The sequence below is a fragment of the Leptonotus elevatus genome, chromosome 15 (genome assembly GCF_054856555.1).
Source record: "Leptonotus elevatus isolate MCC_2025b chromosome 15, RoL_Lele_1.0, whole genome shotgun sequence".
NCBI lineage: Eukaryota > Metazoa > Chordata > Actinopteri > Syngnathiformes > Syngnathidae > Leptonotus > Leptonotus elevatus.
In genome coordinates this window covers 14640842-14665181 of record NC_141253.1, presented here as the reverse complement: position 1 = coordinate 14665181, position 24340 = coordinate 14640842, and the positions used below count along the sequence as shown (strand labels likewise).

Here is a 24340-nt window from a genome sequence, read left to right as displayed (position 1 = left end):
CGCAACATTTTTTTGGGGAAGTGTCGTGTCAGCTGTACCTAATGAAATGTCCGCTGGTGGTGCGTGTCCCTGCACCTCCAACCTGCAGAAGACGGAGCTCCGCCTCGCTTAAGGATGCTGTTTATGTGATTAGAGTAGCAATAGAGCCGCATCTCTTAAAGCTAACGCTGTCTTAATTAATGACACACCGAAGGAAGGGCAGAGACACCGCGAGGATGATTCTGAAGGGACACATCTGTCGCTTTCCCCGCCAGCAGGTCTAATTTCTGCGATGCTGCCTGTTTCTCGTATTTAGCTTATGAAATCGTTTTTTGTTTTTTTTAAAGGACACAGCACCCTTCGTCTGCGATGATGTCCTTGCTCGCTCTCAGTCGCTAACATCGCGTCGTGTTTTTTTTTTTTTCTTCTTCCCCCTACCTCGGCTATGCTCTTGATCGTGTCCACGTCTCCTCCGCTCTCGTCCAGCCTCGGCCGCATCCTCGTGCCGGGCTCGGCCACCCACTGACGCCGAGACAGGATGGTGCGCATCGCTAGCGCCCTGGGGCTCGTCATGTTCAGTGTGGCGCTGCTCATTCTGTCTCTCATCAGCTACGTGTCCATTAAGAAGGACTTCCTTCTCGGAACCCCCAGATATGGACCGAACGGGGGACCGAGGATGTACATGTTCCACGCGGGGTATCGGTGAGTTCCAACCAGGATCTGTTTGCATTTTTGTCTGGCGTTTGCTTGGATCATTTCATTTAGGTCGTTGTTAACTGTGGATGCTAATTCATTAACCGTAACCACAGTACCCAATGGTGAGGGCCTCAGTGCAGCCTGAAACATGGGCCTGGCTGCACACACTGAACTGGACTGCATGCTGTTTCAGTCATCTTCAATGGTGAATTACTCCCTTGTAAATTGGCAGTAGTGTACAGTACAGTACCAGAGGTGGGAATAAGTCACAAATGTGCAAGTCACAAGTCATAACCTTCATCTCAAGCATGTCGAGTCAAGTTTAAGCCAATTGTAAGTCAAGTCATACAATCTTGCTCAGTTACAATATGGAGTGATAAAAGAAATTCAGATCATAACACAAAAGGTACATTTATAGCTCTAAAAATTAAATAACTTAAGCGTATGAAATTAATTTATATATACTGTTATTTAATTCGAAGAATGCATACTTTTTAACTTTTGCATGGGCTATATCTAACACTGTTAATGTGACGATAAATATTGGTATGTTATACTGTGTATATAGGAGGAAAATCACATGTGCAATGGGCGAATGTAGGTTGTCGCTTTATGAAGTTCAGTAAAGTCAGTGTGCATTAGTTTAGAGCCCCGAAATTAGCCCCCCCAAATTAGGGGGTGCTGCCACATCTAATATGGCGGACATTCTGACATCCATAAAAGCAACTGAAAGTGAGGCCTATGTATTAGGGGTGTGCTCAAAACATCGATGCGGGAATAAATTGTTGCGAGCCTTTTGACAATACACATATCAATACGGAGGCATCAGAATTGATATTGCTTCATTCATAAAGTTTCCCGGCTCCCGGTTTCCCCGCTGAAAGCTGCTCCTTGCTATGCAGTGTGCACATATTTTGACCAGACATGGTGGCATTGGTGGTAAACTGAAAGTGCTGCTAACATTAGAGCATAATAAAATATCATTTGGGTATACATATGACTGTTTTCATATAAATGTATGTTAAGTAATGTAAAATATCAGGATATATAAAGCCTTGAAGGACAGGTATCGGGATACGCATCGTGGTTTCGTACAGTTGTTGGCAATACCCAGCCCTACCATGTATACATTTCTATGCTTATACCACAATTGCTTTTTTAATGATAGCATTTAAACATAACAGTCTCCGTAATGTCGAATATATCACTTTATTGTCTTCTCAATTAAATGCACAACTGACATGAAGTTTTGTTGGTATTTGATCAACTATTGGTGAGCTAAAGTCTCAAGCTAGCATAGCTAGCTTAGCTTCACAATTCACACAAATAGTATAACACGAGGCACGTGCCCGTAAGTGTCTGACAAGTGAAAATAAATGTCAGAGATTTTGTGTCTCTTATCTTTGAGTTGCAAACCTTGAATTTTGCTCATGTCTTTTTCCCAGTTTAATCAAAAAGATAATCCCAAATCCAAAATATTTGTCTTTGGAGCGTCCTGTGTAACACATAGCGCTACTGATGGCTTAGTTACGGTGCACATGACACTCACATGAAGAAAAAAAAAAGACTTTTCTTTCTAAAACAAAAGTTATATAAAAATACTTTTAAATGAAAAACAAATGACTTGTCAAGTTCGCTGAGTGTAGATCAAAGTCAAGAGTCTCATGAATTCCAAGACAAAGTCGAGTTTTTCAGACGTTTTTTCCAGGCGAGTCATAAGTCGTAAAATCAACAACTCAAGTTGACTCCAGCTGAGTCCAAGTCATATGACTCGAGCTCACCATCTATGCAGTGAAACCTCAAGACAAGGGGGTCGTCAATCTTTTTGAAGCTGAGAGCTACTTCTTGGGTACTGATTAATGTGAAGGGCTACTAGTTTGATACACACTTTTGAAATGACCAATTTGCTGAACGCTTAAACAACATTGTAGTAAATCACAGTGTAGATATTGGCTGTTTTCAATGCCCCCAAAAATATTTTGTCTGTCGTATGTTTCATTAAAGAAACCAAAGATAGACTCAAATTATACGTGTTCCGCTTTATTTGATCGATGAGACACCGCCGATTTGTCATGGCCGTGGGCGCTTATCGGTTACTGAAGTCAGTTTATCAGCTATTGGGATTCAGTTGCAGAATCATGATTCGACTTCTGCTTCAAAAGGTTCTTTCATTCTGGAACTTTGGCTCGTCCTGCCAAATTGTGTGCATTGTGTTATTATGTTGAATTATTAAAGTGGGTATAGTGGGTATGGGCATATTTTAATGGCTGGAGGTAATTGGCGGGCATATTTTTAATAATCTTTGCACTAATAAACTGGTCTGCAATCTGCACATTAGATGTGTGCGTCAACCTGAAGGAACACATCTGTCACTTAATCTCACATGTGGGATTTTGATGCGCTCAATCCCGCTTTTCTAATCTGCTGCTTCTTCTTAAAGTTATTTGACTGCTTCCCACAGAGGGACTGTTTTTTATGTCTGGATTAGGAATACGTTTTGAGCTGTTGTCACTGATAAAGTTGTAACTGCTATGAATTGTTTTGATGGAACTGGGTTAATTTTCAGTAATATTTGATTTGTTTTGACATTTGTCAGTTATTTCAGTGACTGTTGCCATACTTTGTTCCTTGCATTTTAAAGTGCTACCAAAGGATTGTTGCCCTAGAAAAGGTCACCAGGTTTTGAGCTGACAAAGAACTGCAGTTTAATATTTGCCTTTGAAAAAAATTTGCATGATCTCATGAGCAATATTGAATATTAGGGTTCACAAGTTTATATTGTGAAGGTGTACCTGTTGTTGTCAAGACTGTATAATATCATGGACAGGGTTAACATTATAGTACTGACCTACCTTGTCCCAGTTCATGACTTGAATTTGTTGAACTAATGAAGAGTCACATTGTCTCAGTTGCAAAGCAGCTTGCCTTATTTAATTGAAACAATAAAAAAAAAAGAAGAGAGAAATATTACTTTAGAACTACTTCCCCGGTTCAAAGCTATTCTAAAGCCACATCTTTTTTTCTGTTTCTTTTTTTATTAAATGATGCTGTGTATGTTACCTATTCTCAGATTCAAGACTTCCTGTCCAGAGACAAACTGGATTGGCACTATAGAGCTCAGCAGGGTCATTACAGTCCACATCCATGGAAATCCTTCATGTGTGATCAAGAGTGGGATGCTAAAACACAGTTGATCTAGCAAAGGTTCTGGAAGTCAGCAAACTGCCCTTGACTCTGATTTACAGCACAAGCGCACCATTCATTTCCCTCCTGCTGTAATCATTTTCCTTCTCGCTTGGCTGTCACGGTGGGCCAAGGTTATGCTTTGAGTGAGTTAGACTTGAAGGTCTTTTGGTGGATGGTGGACAAACACTCACATTTCCTTTTGCCATGTTGCACAATTCTGAGAAAGTCGTGGTGACACTGTTTATCTTTTGTGACTAGTGGCTGTGTGGGTCTTCTGTAGTGCCCCTGTCAAGCCAAAACTGTGCTGTAATACTGTGTGCTTTATGGATCCAAATAATTGAGGGTTGATTACTTTGCCTAATGCCTAATAACACTTGCAAGTAAGGATGCAAAAATAAATTTTATTTAAATGCTTAAAATTTAAATGGTCATGAAAGCATATTAAAATTTGATTTGTTTCTTCAAAGGGTTTGCATTTGACTTATTGTGTCTGTATTTGTTTGATTTTCTTTCTGCAGTGAAAGGCCGCCTCGCAAACCTGACCTCAGGTGAGTACCAATACACACTTCTTTGGTAAACCTGCACAATGTAATGACACATTATACGATCTGTAGGGATAATTCTGTCTTCACAATGGGCAAAGTTCCTGGGAATGAGATTCTTTGAATTTTGAGAGCTGGCTGTAAATCATGGCGGGTCACGTTTTCTTCAGATTTGTAAATATCATTGAAAACCACAAGAACAATAAAGCACATTTTAAATATGGTGTTTTTTGTGGTGTGCAAAACAATCAGGCTAACACTTGACAGACAATTTTAAGGAGAGCATGTTTTCTAAATGTTTGTTTTGATGACCATCAATAAAAGCAAGGGCAAGGGATGTGCCTGCCTCTAGATAGTATTCACGTGACGTCATTTGCCCCACATTGTGTGCCGTTCACGGGTCCATGGAATGTCGAATGGGAACGGACAAAGAAGTGTCCGGAATTGAAAAAAATAAATCGAAAGATTTTCCAACTGACAAAAAAAATTCTGACCTCTTTGATTAAGGTAAGTGTCATTGTAAGATGGTAAAAATGCTTTTATTATAATGCGATCGCGATATACGAGAGCCGCTAGCCGTGGCTAACTCTGGATAAAAATTGATCTAGTGGTCAATACGTTTGATTTTGAGATCTCTCCAAATACCCTCATTAAAGTCTCTTATTTTCCTTTCCCAGCAGCCCAAAAGTTGAAATTGTTATTAAAGTGTACGAAAATAAGTGATGAACCAACAATGTTGTTGTTGTTGTTTTTGTTGTGACATGCTAGCGCGGTCGGGGAACTAGCTAACTTGGTTTAAAAATAACCTGAGATTCTTCACCTCGAATTCACAAATGATAAATGCACATAGCAACCAATAAAAGCCAAAAGTACAGAAGACGCAAGAATGTACGTGTTTTGGGAGTGAGCCATCCTACCTCAGAGCAGACGTGCTGTTGCCATGTAGTCCGGTCCGGGTAATCCAATCGATTCCACTAACCAATCGTTTCAACGTGTACCGCTGCAAGGAGAGTTGAGCTAAATCTTCCGCATACGTCTTGCTTACACAAGTAACGTTAGAGGAAGCTTGGAGTGACATTCATCAATAACAAAAGAACATTTGGTGTAAACACAATAGAAACACAGCTGCCGTCAGTGAACACTATCTATACATTAGCGGTGCCCAACTTCCTTGTGCCACGGACCAGGCGAGTCACTTTAACGTAGACATATTTTAAAAACTTTTTCTAAGTCAAAGTGTTGGGACATTTGTTGGACCAGAATCAAAACTTCAAGTGCAACATGATGTTTCATCTTCACTGGGCGTTGGACTGTACCGCTGGGGTGTGAAAGAGGAAAAGTGTTTACGTTGATGGGAGATTGCGGCAGATTTGACAGGAAACACCCACATTGTAGGGTTGTTGCACCCAGAATTTGTCACAAAGGTGCTGAAATGACAGACTTAGGTTAAGTGGATGTGAGCGTCTGTGCAGCCAGAAAAGTGCACAGCAGTCTGCGCACCTTTTCGGACTTGCTTTGAGTTAAATGCTAATCACAATTCATTTGATCAATATTGTAATCATGATTATTAATGACAATTATTTATCATGTTAGGGAAAACATCTGTATTTATTAAATAATAAACCAATATGTAAACAATTTTCAGTCCAAAATGAAACTTTAAAATAAATTGTTTATCTTTTAAGAGCAAATGATGAATAATGAAAAAAATAATCAACAAAATTTACCAAGGGCTAACGTGACTCACTCTCAACAGTCCACCGGGTAATCAAGCCTTTACCATCCATCTAATTTGTATTTGACGAGAACGTGTTTGATTAGATATACAGCACAGCCTGCATTTTAAATGTAAATATATTACAGACAACCAGGTTAATTTCATTGTGGCAGCCAAAATTGTGATCATGATTAAAATGTGATTAATTTTGCAGCCCGTCTTTAAATTGAAGACATTTTAAGACCATTTCTTTATCTTAAAGATTGCACAATGTGTGGCTACAGAACATTTAAAGAGGTGAAAATACACACAAGACAGTACCTATAAAATCCCTATAAACTTCACTACCTACCAGTTTGCCACATTAAATGTGTCAGCAAAATAAAGTGTTGACGGGGAAAATCAATTCCATTCATCCTTTCATGTTCTATGTCCATCGTTTGGGAGAGAGTCGTGGTTCACTCTGGACTGGTCGCCAGTCAACGGATGGACACACATAATGTCGACAAACAAACACTCACACTGCGTCATTTTGCATTTTTCAATGCAATTTCAAGTCTTTAACTAACCTCGCTGGGAGAAACAAATTAAATCATAAAACAAGATCCCTGACATTTGCACCACAAACAAATCTGCAGCTAACTGATTTACATGTTGCATCCATCACCGAGTTACCACTCGCTGGTGGTCCATTGCTGACTTGTAAAAAGTCTTATGTCTTTTCTCTCCACCCGTTCAATAACCAATAAAACAAGTACATCAATCAGGTGGAGTTAGCGGACCTGTCCGTATTAATGCACCAAGGTTCTCTTGCGTAGTTGTTACTTAGTGTTCATGCTTGATGCTGCTAGGGCAGAATATGACTACATTTGAAATAAGCACCTTTAGACTGTAGTTGATACATAAGGTGATGTGTCAGACTCAACATGGCTAGAAAATAGAGGCAGTTTACAAAAATGTACGCGACTTGCTGAGGTGATGTCCAGGGGCGTAGCCAGGAATTTTTTATTGGGGTGGCCAGGGTGAAACCATGACTCATACATGGGTGGCCATAAGTTCATACCTGAAATGTCTAAATAAGTGGTTGTTATGCATGCGGCGATACCGTTCGCACGCCGACCTTGGGCTGCGAGCGCTGACTCGTGGGCTGCATGAAATAATATGTTATGAATTCAATGCATTGGATTGTTACAATTGTCAGTGAGTTGCCCAGTTACAATAGAGCTTTCTGCCACTTGGCGTCAAAAAGGCAAATGCCACCTCTGGCCACCACGTGCCTCCGCCATTGGTGATGATGTCTTCGTATGGATGAATGTATAGGAAAAAAAAACATAACTCTCTTTTGTAGTCTTGACAAATGAACAAATGACATCATGTTCTAAATCAGAGGTGCCCAAACTTTTTTTTCCCAAAATCGACTTATTGTCGGGGATCGAACCCGGGCTCTACGACTTTGTAGCACAGAACGCTTCCAGTGAGCCAAACTTCTTGGCTGACTACACAGCACAACACTTTATTTGAACGATTAGGGATGAAATGAACGTTTAGGGATGTTTTATGTGGTTCGGTAGCTCACCTCTCAGTCCAGTGACTTCAAGAACGACGAAAGACAAACGAATGAACGGGATGTCATATTGCTTGCATTATTGTAATGCAAGACCCGCCAGGCTTGCCATTATGTCAATGTTATTTCATGTTTCTTGTATGTGTTGTCTGTGAAGACGAATTCCTTGTGTTTTGCATACTTTGGCAATAAAGCTGATTGTGATGATTTCACAAATTCATTACGAAACGTAAAAATATCAATTGGCAACACTACACAGTAAATTCTATAGACTCAGTTTTACACTTGGATGAGAGTAAAATAAAGAATTGGATAAAAATAAATAAAAGTCACTCAAGGGTTGAGGAACAAACTGACAACCTTTAGCTTGGGAGACTGCCGATCTACTCCCTGAGCCACACAGCAGGTGTGTGTTATTAGTATATAGTTTAATTACTTGTGTCAGTTGGAATCAAGCAAAAATTTGTTCTCCTCTTGGATAAAAACGAAGAGTAGCGTGGCCGAGCTCATAGGGTTAGTGTGGCAATCTCTCAAGGTAGTTCTTTTTTTTCAATTCTTTATTTTACTCTCTTCCAAGTGTTACTATTACTCTAAAACGGAGTCTATTTGGTCCTACTCTAAAAAGAGTCAAATTTACTCTCCATAATTTACTGTGTATCTGGTGAGACATTTCTAGAACACTCATGTGGTCCTTGGGGGGCTACACTTTGGTGACCCTCTACAGCTTCTGTCAAATATTCATCAATATCAAAATGTTGGATTTGGTTCATGTTTCAGTCTGGGGAACAAAAAAAAAGTCTGATGGGGGAGAATCTGCTGCATCCTGACTACTGACAAATATGCGCTTGAGCAAGGTATTAAACCACATCTAAACTTGTGGACTACTTTCCTCCTTTTCCTCCTTTTCCTCCTTCCGTGTGCAGCTCACAGTTGGCACTGAAGTATCTGGATCCAGCTTTCACACCACTGACCAATGCTCTTAGCGAAGACCTGAAGAATTCCTCTAAATGGAGATACAACAGCACAGCTTTTATCCAGCTGAGGTACGTACGTAAACAAATATTTGGATCACATAAAACTAACAATTTAGGAACATTATTAGGGATGTTCCACTCAGGATTTTATGCTGTTGATTCTGATACGATAATCCATGAGTGAGATTGGCTGATACCAATCAGTTTTAAATTTTAGAGCTGCTCATTAAAGATTATTTTAACTCATTCAAACCCAAAAACTTATTTATATGTTGTTTTTTTTAATGCTAGAGCATACAGAAAAAGAAGGCAGCTTCTGACATGAAGAGGTCACTTAAAGCAATAGTAGTTATTACAAAAAACAGCCAGCGGGTGGCAGTAGAATATAAGAGATCAGACAGGGCCGTGTTGCAACAAGCTCTTTTTCCCAGTGTTTTTAACAGGTTTGTGAATAATGATGAATGATATTCCAATGCTAATTGCTGCAAAACGGAAACAGATAGAAATATATATATTTTTCCTGATAAAAGAAGAGACTCTAATCTTTCTTTTGGTAGGTTTCATGTTTTTATAGTAATAGAACACAATATTTTTTGGACCTTGGAAAATCAGTCACAATCCAGTTAACAGCTGGGAGCGAAGAGAGTTATTTCAGTGAAAATGGCTGGGAGTGAATGAGTTAAAATGTGATTGAAATTATTATTTTTTAATTAACTGGTGAATAATTTTTCTATTAAACCGTGTCTGCATTACCCTTTTTCATCATCCATTTCTTTTTGCATCTTTCAGGAAGGAAATCTCCCAGTACATCGACATTCCTCACAACTTCACCTTAACACGCAGCTTAGTCCGCATCGGCCAGCTGATGCATTACGCCTACTCCAGCCACAAGTACGTCTACTCCATCGGCGAGAACTTCCGCTCGCTCCTCCCCGAGGTCTCGCCGATTCTGAACAAGCACTACAATGTCTGCGCAGTTGTTGGCAACAGCGGCATCCTCACCGGCTCACGTTGCGGCGATCAGATTGAGAAGTTTGACTTTGTCTTCCGCTGCAACTTTGCACCAACAGAAGTCTTTAAGAGAGATGTCGGGCGGCGCACAAACATGACAACCTTCAACCCGAGTATCTTAGAGAAATACTACAACAACCTATTGACGGTGCAGGATAGGAATAATTTCTTCCTGAGCTTGAAGAAACTGGACGGTGCAATTCTGTGGATCCCAGCGTTCTTCTTCCACACGTCAGCCACAGTGACCAGGACACTGGTGGATTTTTTTGTGGAACATCAAGGCCAACTGAACATCAAGCTGGCCTGGCCTGGAAACATCATGCAGCACATAAACAAGTAAGACATGCACCCTCACAGGCAAAGACACTATAGTGTACGTCAACAAATTAAAAAAGCCGGAAAAAAAAAAATTGTTAAAAAAATAAAGTTGAAAGAAATTCTGCAGTCAGACCGAATGTGAGCTGGCATGTTTCCATATATGGTCAATGTAGTTTGTGTGATCTTGTGATCTGACAACCCCGGTGTAGTCAACATTTCATATTCGGTCTGAACTACTGCAACAAAGCAACACAGAGAAAACTTAATACTGTGGTCTATCTACAACAGTGATTCCCCACCATGATTATTATTGTTAACTATTTATAACTAAAACTAAAACTGCTTTTTAATTTGATTTTAAATGTATTTATTTTATTTCTGTATTACTGTACAACCAAACGGAAGAAGGAATATCGAAAAGTCATTTGGAAATCGGCAATCTCTTTTACAGAATACTTACGGTGACCTTTTTTTTTTTATCTTGCACTTGACAAATTCTCCATTTATTTAAAAAACAAACCAATACTACAATTTTTTTTTATCTGAAAAAACAACAGCAAACACGCTCTAAAAACTAGCTGAATTAAAAAAAAAAAGTCTAAACAAAAAAAACTATAATGAAAAATTGAAAACTATTATAACCGTGTTCCCCACCAGGGTACCATATGTTTTGTATTTTTTTTTTTAAATCCCAATTGAAAAACGAGTTCTGTAGATTAGGAATATTTTGCATTCGTAGATAGATACTTAGTTAATACTCATTTAATATGGAAGCGTGAAACTGCCCAATGTGGAGTAAAAAAAATTGACAGGCAAACTTGTTTGAAAGTATTTGCAAATACGTTCAAACATATTTAAATATGTTCAAAAAAGTTTGTAAATAATACGTTCAACCTTGCAAATATGTCTGAATGTACATGTAGGCTAAATGCTAAAAACATAATGTTGCGGGGTATTGACTTGAATACCACAAGTAAAAAAAAATATATATATTTGTTTAGCATTTGGCCTACATAATACCAATAAGTTCGATAATTAAGTAAGTAAACATTGTTTGTTAGTATTTATTTATGTTTTTATTATTTTAATTATATTCGTTTAGCTTTTTTTCTTCCCGGGATATTAACTTGTGCATGCGCATATGGCATTATGGGGAAAAATACCGAGCGGACATTATAATAACACAGTAAAATAACAAATTGATTTCAGCAATTAGCCTCCAAGTTCGTTCAAACATATTTGCAAATTCGTTCGAGCGACATTTTATAGGCTGTGGCTTGTTCTAATTAACTTCACTGTATTTCTAATTCAGACTCAAATCAAATTTTTGAACAGCTGCAGACCACATGTTGACATTTATTTTTTATAGCATGCAACTGTGTCTGTGTGCGTGCATGTGTGTGTGTGTGTGTGTGTGTGTGTGTGTGTGTGTGTGTGTGTGTGTGTGTGTGTGTGTGTGTGTGTGTGTGTGTGTGTGTGTGGGTGTGTGTGTGTGTGTGTGTGTGTGGGTGGGTGTGGGTGTGGGTGTGTGTGTGGGTGTGTGTGGCAAAGAGGAGATTTAAACTCAAAGCCAGATTATAGGGAAACTACTATTTAGTGAAAGGTATGGCACCGAGTTGAAACTGCAGAAAGGGATTTAAGTCTGCTTCTTAGTGTTGTAGTAACAGAATGGGCCACTCTTACAGTAGCCTAATCTTCACCAAACCCATTAAATCTACCTGCTGGGGAAGTATTACCACGTTTAAGCAGCTCAGGCTGGCTTTTAGCACTTCAGCCACTTGCTGAGCGCCTTTTGTTGAGGCCAGTCTGAAGAGTTTGACTCTCGAGCTCAACAGTGTGCCGAGGATGAAAGACGTCATTAGTCATCGCCGCTATAACTCATCTCTGACGACCTCTGTAATGGTATAAATGCTTATTGTTAGATTATACATTTTTAACAAGTAAAAATGTCACGCTTGCAAATGACAAGGATGTTGATAAGGGGGGATTTGTTAGTGTTGTTACTTAGAATGAACTGCTAATTGCATGTGACCGAGAAATGACTCCGCTAAACCAAAATACCAAAGAAACAATTTAAATGAAGACCATGCCTGTATGCCATGTTTATTGCCAAATATCATGATCAAGCTTTTGATCTTCTTAAATAATGATAATAATAATAAACACAAGAATTTCAAACTTAATGATAATGATATTCAGAATGATGATAAGAAGACGGGGCCAATGCTACTAAAAATAGCATAAATGCAAACACTCTCTGCATGCAGATCATTTCGTCCTTGGAATCTGCCATCTAGAATAGTTGTTTGACCTTTTTTTCTGATTTCAAATTTATTCTGACCAAATTACATACAAGAAACTAGGGGTAAAACATTTACCATTATAGTATAAATTGTTTAAATATTGCTCAGGATAAATGTTCAGTAATGTTACAATCATGTGATGTATTCCTTCCCTTGTGTTATGGTCAGCGTTACAGAAGCGTATTGCATTCACTTGAGAAAAAAAGAGTACTTTTTTGGGGTGGCATTATTTTTGGGGGGTAATCCTAACCCTATAGAAAAAAAAAATTCTGAATATTTCTTAATGTTTTTCGGAATTTTTTTGCTCAGTATTTTTTCAGTTTTTCAGAATAATTATTTTCCTGTTGTTTTGAATATTGTTTTGTTATGCTTTTTTGTGGGAGGGGGTGGCCTGTTCTCCTAAATATTTTTTTTTGTTTTTCATGGGTGTTTGTTCAGTATTTTTTCAGTTTTTCAGAATAAATCTTTTACAGTTTTTTAGATTATATATATTTTTGAAATATTTTCTCTATTTTTCATAATATTATTTCTGTTTTTTTAAATATATATTTTTATGACAGAAAACCATTATTTTTAAACAAACGGGGAAAAATATCCCTAAAATCAGAAAAAAAAAGCCCCCTCTCCCCAAAATTATAAAAAAAAATAAAAATTAATATTACCACCACCACCACCGCCAGCCCACCCTAGTAAATGCAATATGCTTCTGTGCAGTCTAATGCGCTGTTCTCTTTATTTTTCTTCTCAATCGGACTCACCAGCTACTGGAAAACTAAACAGCTGTCGCCAAAGCGTCTGAGCACCGGCATCCTGATGTACACGCTGGCGTCTTCTATGTGTGACCAGATCCACCTGTATGGCTTCTGGCCTTTCGGCTGGGATCCCAACACGGGGAAGGCGCTGCCTTATCACTACTACGACAAGAAGGGCACCAAGTTCACCACCAAGTGGCAGGAGGCCCATCAGTTGCCTGCTGAGTTCAAACTCCTCTACAAGATGCACACAGAGGGACTGCTGAAACTCAGCCTCTCCCACTGCGCTTAGACATGAAACTGCAGGAGGTATTTCAATTGTCTCACCAGAGCTTCCACGGGCCGGAGTCACAAAAGGACCAGTCAGACGAGGACTGATAAATGTGGTTTTCACAACAGCACGATGTTGGCAAGGCGGTGCAATGGACTCTCGTGCTATTTTAGCACAAGATTGCAGAGTCTATCTCTATCAAGCTGTGACGGCCCCTCACTGAACCTGTAGAAACAAGGACTCTGTTCTTTTTTCTTTCTTTTTTTTCTCCGTCAAGACACTCAAGGACTGCTGCTCCTTAGGTCATGCTGCGCTTCAGCAAAACATCACAAGTGTGTTCCTTAAAGGTGTCATTAATGTTTCAAACATAATGATTCCTTACACAAAAAAATATGCATAGTCCTTAGTTAAACATTCATTGTCACACATGGACCATACATATCCTATCCTTGTGTTATTACCTCCACCAAGCACAGAAGCTTGAAGAAAGAGGTACTGTATGTGATCACACTTTTTTGTTCGTTTGATTGTAGTTTAAAAGAAATGTTCAAAAACTACTTCCACTGCACAAACAGAGATAGGGCTTGTCACGTTAGGCCTTGGTGGAGGTCTCTGCTGTACCAAGCGTCGTTATAATTATTAATGCAGTGCCTGAATGCCTTGAAGGGGTAGGGGGGGACTACCGGGTGGTACCTCGTACAATAAACCAGGGTTTCTGCAGGAATATTGCACAACTGCGGGGAGTTCTATGGCATCTGTTTTCTTAACAATATCAATACATGTTGTAAAAGTACAGAATTACTTAAAAACACATCACATGGGCATGCATGTGCTTATTATGAAAAAGCAGTTGACATCCTGTTAAGGATTTTCTTACAACGTGTATACAGCAGAGGTGGGAAATCTCGGAGTCCTGCAGGTTTTGGAGGTTTCTCACTTCCAACACAAGCTGATTCCAATCAACAGGATCGTTATCAGGCTTACGCAGAGCTTGCTGATGAGCTGATCATATATCAGCTGTGTTGGAGAAGGAAAACATCAAAAACTTGCAGGACTCCGGCCTTCGATGCCCACCTCTGGTATACAGCATAGGGACGATTTATTAGAAATTATTAGAAATAATGTAAATTAGCTTAATGGGAAAGACAGTTAAATAACATGATTTGTTAAGGTGGACAAAAACCAAAAGGTGGATTTTATATTTTGTGCCACTTTTTTTTTTTTTCCAAAAACACGATTGCATTCAATCATTCTTTCTGGACAGCAGCGAAAACAAAACCACACTCATCTCAATTGAATTACACTAGCACATATAAGCAATCACTTTTTGCATGATTTGTCAAAACTACTGAATATACGCCACACAGTGTGACATCATAGCTGAGCAGCATAGTTGGGCCAATATTACCACAAATAACCAGGCAGTAATTTTGCAGTAGCGTTTGTTGTAGTTCACAGTAATGCATACAAAGCCTGAAATGACAGCAGTGCCTTGAGATACGAGTGACCTAACTTATAAGAGGTTTTTGTTTTTTTAATACATGTCATTAGGCAAATATTTTACTTTGAGTGTCAAGCAAAAATTTGAAATACAAACATGTACAATGTGCTATTATCCTTGCTGAAAAGCACATTACAAAAAAAATGTGTTCGTTTTTTTTTTGGGGGGGGGGGTGGAGCTAGAACATATACACATTCAACTTTCATACAACTAGGTTCAGAATTGTTGTCCAACTGACTGTATTTACTGTATGTGTTATCTCCAGGCTCTGTTTGTTTATGTTTTTTTAAAATTGCTTCATTTTCTTAGGTTAAGATGTTTAATACAAAATATAGTATTTAAGTGTATAAAAGCAATCCAGTTTTCTTTCATGTGAACTAATTGTTGCCTAGAACATTCTCACCAGTAGTTAAGAAGATGGAGGCCAAAATGACAACAACAAAAAAACACAATGTGTTAATAATAGGCTATTGCACTAATTTAAATCTATTTATCGTGCATCATCAACGGTTTTATTTACTCCCTATGAGGATATATGCAGTATTATACTCCATGCCTTATTTATGTCCAGGATTTTTTATTTGCATTTGCATACTCAGGTTTTGTCCAGTGTGTATCACCAATTGTTTTTTCAGTGTGTTTAGGGATGTTTTTTTTTTAGTGCTGGATGTGATATGTTTAAGGTTGTGTAGGTCCACCTCAGGTGGGTTGATAATGACCATCATACCTTTACCGTTCCCTCAAATGGCATGTGCTCATAAAAAATTTGCATCAATTTGGTTGCACAAGTTACATAAAGCCAAGGCAAGATGTCAACTTACAGTCATTCTTTAAAAGACAATTATTGCTATTGTTTCACAATATTGAACAAAGGTAATTAGACATATTTAGAAATGTCCCTTATCATATATTGCAAGTTATCCTGATACTTTTTTTGGGGGCAATCCTATGCTTTAGGTCGCAGTACAGAGAAGGCCATTTTGTCCCAGTGTACAAAGCAAGGTCCATCAGGGCATGCTTGAATGAGTTTGGTGTGGAAGAACTTTTGGCGGACACAACCAGAGACATCCGTGCTCTCTGATTTACTGGTCTTCTGGATGAATAGACAAAACAAATGCACTACAAAATATTGTACAAAATCTTCACAGAAGTGAATAAACTGTTAGAACTGAAAAGGGATGACAAACTCCATATCCATATTTTCTTAGATTTTCATTTCCTGTAGGTGTCACAAACACACACGTGTGGTGTGTCCATTTTAATAATCGCTGAATCTGTGGATTATTTTGCCGATGAATCGAATTAAAAACAAGTTTTAATTTCCATCGCTATATTTAAAAACGCGACTTTATTTTTTTCAAATTGAGAGTGCAGAAAATGCACAAATATTTGACTTTGCTGCAATACAGAAATAATCAGTCTGCTTTCACGCACGAATCAGGGAATATACGCTGTTGAGCGGCTGAAATTGCAATGATTTGGACTATTTTCAATGAAATGAGATATTTTAATGATTAGTCAATTTTCAATATAATTACGGATTAACATAATAATTGATTACTCTGCACCTTCCATATATGTACATAATATGCAGATTAACTAGAATTGCAGGGACATGGAATAACATATGTAACATTCTAGAGTATACTTCTTCCTATTATAATGAATTTCTTGTTGTGAACCAGCATCACTCACATAGTGAATGTACTAAAATGACTCATTGTGTAGTCATTCTCTAATGTGTTTGGATTTATGATACAATGTGTTATCAAGATGAGAAGCAAAATGAGTACTATTTTTTTATGTGTTTTTGCCTTTTAAGTTTCAAATGTTCAAACCTTTCCCTACATATCTTAACATTTGGAGTCATTTTATTTTCACATTTTAAACATAGATACTGTTTGTGGACTTTTTTTTTTCCAAGTCAGTTTGTTGGTTTTCTTTCTTTAGAAATATTTATTGTGACACATACAAATGTTTAAAAAATATTATGAACATTTCATCCTGAAATAAAAGTTTGTCGTGTAGCTTCCCAATCCATAAAGATGAATATGTAATGTATCACTGCATTCTGATAGACAATATGCTGCAGAGGAAACTTGTGTGAGAAGCCTAAAATGAAACATATCTGCTATTGAGTACCTTATTCATCATTCAGAGATTAAACGTCATAAAATTCTCCACTTTAAAAAAATGTGTGCTGTCATTTTTTTTCAGCATTCAGATTTATTTATATTTTTTTTGGTGAAAACATATTTTGACTATGTTCTCATTTCATCTCCTGATCTGTTGTTCTAGTTCTAACAAAAGAGGCTACGACTCTATTAGACTTCGGGACGTGTCCCACGTGCTGCATTTATGCAGTTGTGTGTGTTTACAGTAAGGCACCGTTCCATTCAACCACACTGCACACTGTCTCTAAGGCCATGAAAGATACTGTATATGTGATTTCCATGATCTGTGTAAGATTTAAAAATACATTTTAGACTCATAAAAAATTATTTGGTTAAGGAGTGAAAGCGCTTTGTAATTCACATTTAGATTTTTTATTTTTTTATTCTTACATACAAACTTAAGAACATATTTATGAACATATTGTTTCATCAATGTTTTTTTTTATATTAGTTCCGTTTTGTGATCCAACATGTTCATTTGATTTAAAAGAGTAAATAAATTATATAATTGTTGGTACTGTAAATTAACGTGTCCCTAAAATGAAAATTAAAAACAGAGAAAAAGGCCAAGCAATGTAGGTCAGCATGTACGTGAATGAGAGGTCAGAAGGCGTGTGCCAGGGGAGACTGACCTTTGACCTCTGACCCCTTCACTCTGCTGATTTATGTCAGCATCTTGTAACAAAAGAAAAACTGGGATCAAGTCAAATGCTAGACTTAATTAAAAGCCGTAATCTGATGTTGCGTCAAAAATATTTTTCAAAACATGTGAATGCATCATTTCAAGGTAAACATCAGTGAATTTACCAAAAGAAGCTTTCATTAATCATTACTGGAAATGAGAAAAGGTGATATTGTATGATTACCAAATTGGTTGTTTCAAATCAGAGGCCAATTTGTTAAAAAGATCGTCAATAACTAGCAAGCAAAACAGAAAAAAAACATTTCAAAAATGAATTGACATTTAATTCTTTTCATACATTTCAGGTAGTGTCAAGTGTCACATCTCTTCATGTCACATACAAATATGCACCAATGCATCGCATTAACAATGTCATTGATTCACGGAATAATAGTCATATTAAATCTCTAGCAGCTCTGAGGCGCTTTTGGTCACATTAATAAGCTCCACTAATCTCCTGTCATCTCTAATTCAGCTTGTGTAGTTGCTGTAAATTATTAATAATCCTTTTCTTCTCTTTCTTATCCGCCTCTTTGATCAGAAGTTTAAAAAGTCAGAGACCCCACTCCCTCTTCAGGCCGAGAAGAAATCAATAGGTTAAATCAAATGTTATGATTAAAAGAACTACACTCCAGAGGACATTAAATAATCATGTAAAGGGAGGAGTCTCAATAGTTCCCCCGCACCTTTGAGTCTTTGGTTAATGAATAACAACTCTGTAAAACTAACTTTGCCTCATACGTGGTAACGCGGAGGAATTTGTTTGTACACTTCCTTCATAAAAGCGTCACACATTTATTTTCAAATGCAACTCCAAAAATGTCACATATTTTCATAGCATTTTTTTCAAGGGTGTGCTAACGAGTGTAATAAATGAATTTGTACTGTTATTTAGAATGATATAATAAAAAGCTGAACTTGCTCCTTAAAGGAGCACAGTTTGGTCCTTTTTTCCCCCCCACACCTCCTTCCACGTTTCATTTTTTGCTATCTAAGAAACTTGGGGCGCTAATTAGCGACCAGTCAGGCTTCTCATTCTGCCGCCCTCTGTCGGTCATTAAGTTTTTTACACACTTGACCAATACATCGGATTCTGATTGTAAATGACTGACAAGTCTTCATGTGGACAAACATTTTATTTAATATGAACTTTTACTTAAAAATAATACCTACTGTATAAAAGGAACAGCTATAGTACAGTATAAAATGTATACACTTTCTTACATGGCTACCATAATATCACACCTACACATGATCATTATGAACCTAATAACTCATTAGGTAGAATACATTTATGGTTTGGGGGGAAGAATATTCACAATGTGTTGTTAGGTGGAAAAAATGCAACTATTCAACAATATATTTTTTATTTTAAAATATACAAATATCTATTTAATTTTAAAAAACATTTATTTATAAAATCGCCCCCAAAAAAATATCATCATGCTTATGGCGACGCTTTTCTCTCCATTTGTAACCAAAAAGTTGAGAGGTATTCAAACACATGCGCGCACATGCTTAGTATTGATGACTCTTGTGTGTACAGATGAGAAATAAAAGCTGCACTCAGATCACCGTGCATGTTCAGTGGAAGGAAACAAAGCTCCCATGGAAATTCATCACTAATATTGATTTGAATTAGCATGAGCTCGTTCTGCCTGTGGTCATGTTCTTTCTAATGTTTGCTCGAGCATACTGTACTGTATGTGTATGCGTGCATGGAGCTGCATGTGTGTCCTGTCCAATGTGTGTTTAACTTGAGGGGATGGCAAGCCTTTAAATTATGTAAAATGTGGAAAATATTCCGATGACAGAATGTTATTATAGCTTTGCTTTGGATGACAAAGCTAGAAATTGCACATTTGTAATGGGATCTCACAGGGAATAGTTGGAAGGAAAAAAGAAAAAAAGCCAAATGTAGAATTTATTCCCTGTCTCGTTTGTCCAGTCCTCTTAAAGTATAGATGCAACCTTTATTTAGAATTGCAGAGTTGCATTTGTGGAATCAATAAATAGTAATCATACTGTATGTACAGTATGTACACATATAGTATATAACAAACTGTATATATATATATATATAGGGAAAAAACACAACTTGCATTTTTTTGCGGGGTAAAACAATCATTTATTTTTAAACAACTTTAAAATATAAATTACTGACAATTATGGCTACAATAACAAGTTATTTGTTTGCTGCAAAACAATTTGCTAAGTTTTTTTTACTTCTATCTTTATGTTGGGGGGGCAACAGTTTTGTAAACTCGTATTTCTTTGTTGCAAAATGTGAGAAAGACAATTTTCACAACAGCGGAACTTAAATTAAAAAAAATAGAATTTAATTTTTTTTTTAGATGAAATGTTGAGTTTTTTTCAAGGGTTTTTTTCGGGTTTTTTTTTTTACAACATTACTAAAATAATACTCACATCCAGCATCACATGGAAACATATGAATGATGGAAAAATAATGAAATCTGCCGCTAAAATGATTTAAAAAACAAAGTTTCATTAAAAAAGAAAATCTTCAAACTTCATTTGTAACCCTGCATTGCAGATTTCCAAGTTCAAGAATTTCTAATAACCAACACACTAATTCATAGACAGCTGAATGGTTGTTGAGCGAGTGTTTATTTAGAGTTGGACACACAGAGATGATGGCGTGTGGTCACATTTGAATACAGCGGGCGGCTCTGCACGCGGCCATTGTGTTCTCATTAATAGCTGATTTCATGGCCAACAGAACCGCAACAAAAGAGGCAGCAGGTCTGAAAAGTTTGAAAAGATTTCAAGAGAATAAAGGAGAAAGAGGAGGTGCTGCAAGTGAGGAGGAGGAAGGTGGCATCAGATGGAGGAAGAATAAAGTGGAGCTTTTTCTTTATTTGATTCTCCAAACCAAGGGCTAAGGATGATCTATATGTGATGTTACGTTGTTACTATTTACTCTCTTACAATTCTGTTGTGTGTGCGTCTGCGTGTGTGTGTGTGTTGTAAATAATAGATTTGTCGCCACTTCACTGAACATGAACATGTACATACTGTATTTACATTTCATAATATATCAGGGAGTTTAGTCGGTGTAAAAAACGTTAGTTTACCATGTACCTAAAAATAAGATTTATTATACATAGACTTAGTTTTTTCAATAAAAGCTTATTACCTTTTCATAATTAAAAAATGTGTTTGCAGATTGGGACTTGTTGGTCATACATAAATTATATTATGGTAATATGTAATATTGACAATTGAAAATCACGCTTTACTGAACGTTATTAATTTAGTCAGAAACTACAATGTTTCTTCATATGCTTTAACGTTTCTTAAGAACATTATTATTATTATTATACATACAATATATATGTGTGTTTATGTAGAATATGTGTGCATATACAAATGGACAAATAGCCTATATCTGTATACTGTATAGTATATTGCATCATCCGCTGCATAACATACCCAGCTATATTTTATTTAGTTAGTCAGTGTCTGCACATTTCAATGTTTTAAAAACATTATGACCTTTTTAAACATCAAATATTTGCATGTAGATTTGGACTATATGAACATATCAAATTTGACATGGCTAATGCATGCCACTGTAAGTACAGCTTGTTATCATTATTTAGCCAGTCAACGTATTTAATCGCTGTATTTTTGTTACGTATTTTTTCATGTGTGTATTTGTTATGTGTACTTTATATTTATATTAAAATTATTCTAAAAACACATGCTGGTTTATTTATATAGAGTGTGTAACGCTGTTATATTTGTGGTTCTTTATACTCTATATTCACACATTAAAAAAAAAAACATTTTACCTTTTTATACATCAATAATGTGTATGTAAATTTTGACTCTTTAAACATTACATTATACTAGTACTTTATATGCTGTGTAATGGACATCACTCTCTATAACTGGATGTTGTCATTTATTTAGTTAGTGAATAATTTTGTTACTTAAGGCATACTGTAAATATATATGTAAAAATGTTTCTTTAAAAAAAACTATATGCATTAAATGTTGTATATGACAGTTCCCAGATGAAAATGACAACAGACGCATACGAAATATATTTGCACTCTTAACATGTCATGTAGTTTATTTCTGTTCTATAATTCATGTAACATATTTTTTATTGTATATATTTAAATTTAAAAAAGGCACTCCAACATAAAATTATGTATAAGAAAATAGTGTTTTATTTACATTTTGTTTACATCAATAATTGTGTAGATTGTACATTGAGGTGTAATATTCTCAAGATCTACAATTTAAGTTCCACTCTGTGAAAAGCTGTAAATGATGTTACACGCAGCTGTTTGCAACTATTTCTCATTTTTGGGCACCTCGTGAGTCTGAGACTGAAAATGGCTGCCGTCAAAAGCACAACACATGGAACAGGACTCACCATGCAGCACCCAACCACTGCAGGAGGAGGAGGAAGATGAGTTTACTGGCGGACAGATGGCTCCCTCATCCCAAAAAAATGCTCGGTCATTGAGGGAGAGAAGGATCGAGATGTAGAGATTCAGAGAGGGAGGATGACACTGGTTATATTTGGAGAAAAGAGGGGAGAGAGAGAGAGAGAGAGTCAGTGGGACAGATGCGAGGCAAAGCCGAGCGGGGTTTGTCACTAACGCTATATAGATTAGCATGTGGTCTCCAGCACAAAGCTGCAGATCAATACTGCTGCTCAGGACACAGCAGATGGCCCGGGACAGAGAGACACGGACACAGAAAAAGAGAGAGAGCGCACAGAGCGGTGGATAAAATGTCCGATCGTTCGGCAGTTTTATTCCCATTTTACAAGATGCCAAACTCACCAGGACGCACACGACCTCTGTCTCTCTTTTTTTTCTTCTTCTTTTTTTTTAAAAACATGCTAGTCACAGTAGTGTTAAGTAGTGTCTGTTAGCTTCAGGTTTGATTCAGGTGGTTATCAATCAAAAGGCTTAATTAAGTCTATAATTGTGACCGCTTACAATCGCAAAGTTACCCAGATTTCATGTTTTTTCTGCATCTGTGGTTGAGCAACATGACTCCAAAGAGTGTAAATAAACAGGCTATTGATTATCTCAACAGTCAGCCAGCTAATCTGCCTTTGTGTCTGTCTGCAAGTAGCAACAAAGTGACCAAACATTGACTTCCATATCCAATGACTCCAGCACTATCCAGTGGTCCATATTTGCTAACTTAAAAATGACATTCCTCACTATAGCAAGGCAGTAGAGCAATGCGATTTCCCACAGACCACCAACACAAAAACGGAAATAATGGAAAAGTATGAATGATTCCAGTTACAAAAAAAAGTGAGATTTTTTAAAACACTAGTATTACACCCAAATTATTAAAACATTGTTATAAAATGTATTGAATTTCTGAAAACAATTTATTTTCTCAATCTACTGTCTTATATTTGAATTACAATCCAACTGTTCAACTGGGCAAAAGCTACTCTATAACCAAATGGATAACTTCAAGTGACAATAAAAAAAAACATCCAAAAAGTACAGCCCATTTGTTTTGAAGACTTGCTTAAAAAACAGCAAACTCGCTTTTCTTGCCGTGTCGTGTCATGTGATTTAGTTACGCATACGCCACCAATACCGCTACACCGTATATGCATGTCAAAACTCACTCACTACAAACAGAATGTTTTCATGAGAATGTAGTAGAATTAGCTAGTAGAAAATAGTTTAGAAAGCATACATTAATTTTTTCGCATACATGACAAACCATAGCCTCAAAATAATGCCATTGGTTTTTGTGGCAAAACACAATATTATATGCATGCATCTATTTTCAGAAAATGCATTTATCATTTTATGTTTGTCTGTCATATTTGTGTAATGCAATACCATTGAACCATTTCATATTAAATTCTTGTTATAACCTAACCGTATTAAAAGAAACAATAATGAGCGTACTGTGTGTAAAAAAAAATATTAAAAAAATTAGTTAGCATAAAAATTCCTGGTTCATACTTTACAGGGGACGACACAAGACAACGAGACTGCCCTGTTTGTTTATTATGGGTAGTAGAGAATGTGTTCTATCAAAACACCCAAAAATGGTGACACTGTATTATGTTTTTTGGTTTTTGAAAAGAAAATGATTTTTATATTTCTTGTTCGTGGAGAATGAAGCCTCTCAACGTTGAATGCAAATTGATTGTGTTCACTTTCAGACATCAGGGTTGCTTTGTTAATTTAACACCATGTCGGAGTGTATTTGGTCCTCATCAGAATTGGTGTTTAACTCTTTCCTCAGTGTTAAAATTTCGGAATACATATTAACTAAAAATTGAGTAAAAAATTAACACTGGCGAACACTGCACAGTGTTAATACAATTTAAGAGTACAGGTCAAATAACTCCGGAAAGAGTAAACATGACTCCCAGCAGTGTTGATGATTTATGCGACTGTGTAATCCAAACAATCTTTCCTCCTCTGCCGCATCCTTCCCGGCCTCTTCTTCCTCCCCAAACATCTGCTCTTCCTCACCTCCTCATCCTTGGGCCTTCTACAAGGCCACTTTACAGCCCCGACGTGCATCATAACTCCACCCACTTTGCAGCTTTTGCCTTATATCTGCCGCTAGATCTTTTACCTACATGCAGTCTTCCTCTTCAATTTCTGCCCACTTTGTAATCAGCCACCGTCCTCTTACA

The 24340-nt window shown here is 37.1% G+C and overlaps 1 protein-coding gene and 1 long non-coding RNA gene across 2 annotated transcripts; one reads left to right on the top strand and one right to left on the bottom strand.

Moving 5' to 3' along the window:
- Positions 1 to 17002, top strand: st8sia3 (ST8 alpha-N-acetyl-neuraminide alpha-2,8-sialyltransferase 3). Its single transcript, XM_086096926.1, has 5 exons — positions 1 to 681; positions 4380 to 4409; positions 8608 to 8727; positions 9448 to 10005; positions 13052 to 17002. Exons 1-5 carry the CDS (start codon positions 518 to 520, stop codon positions 13332 to 13334), a joined length of 1155 nt encoding a protein of 384 aa, XP_085953052.1. The 5' UTR covers positions 1 to 517; the 3' UTR covers positions 13335 to 17002.
- Positions 6005 to 22619, bottom strand: LOC147162106 (uncharacterized). The gene is made up of 4 exons (XR_015097273.1): positions 22494 to 22619; positions 22079 to 22217; positions 9412 to 9977; positions 6005 to 8687 (listed from the first exon to the last, which is right to left on the bottom strand). It is a non-coding gene; the product is annotated as an uncharacterized LOC147162106 (long non-coding RNA).
- Positions 22620 to 24340: the final 1721 nt, after the last annotated feature.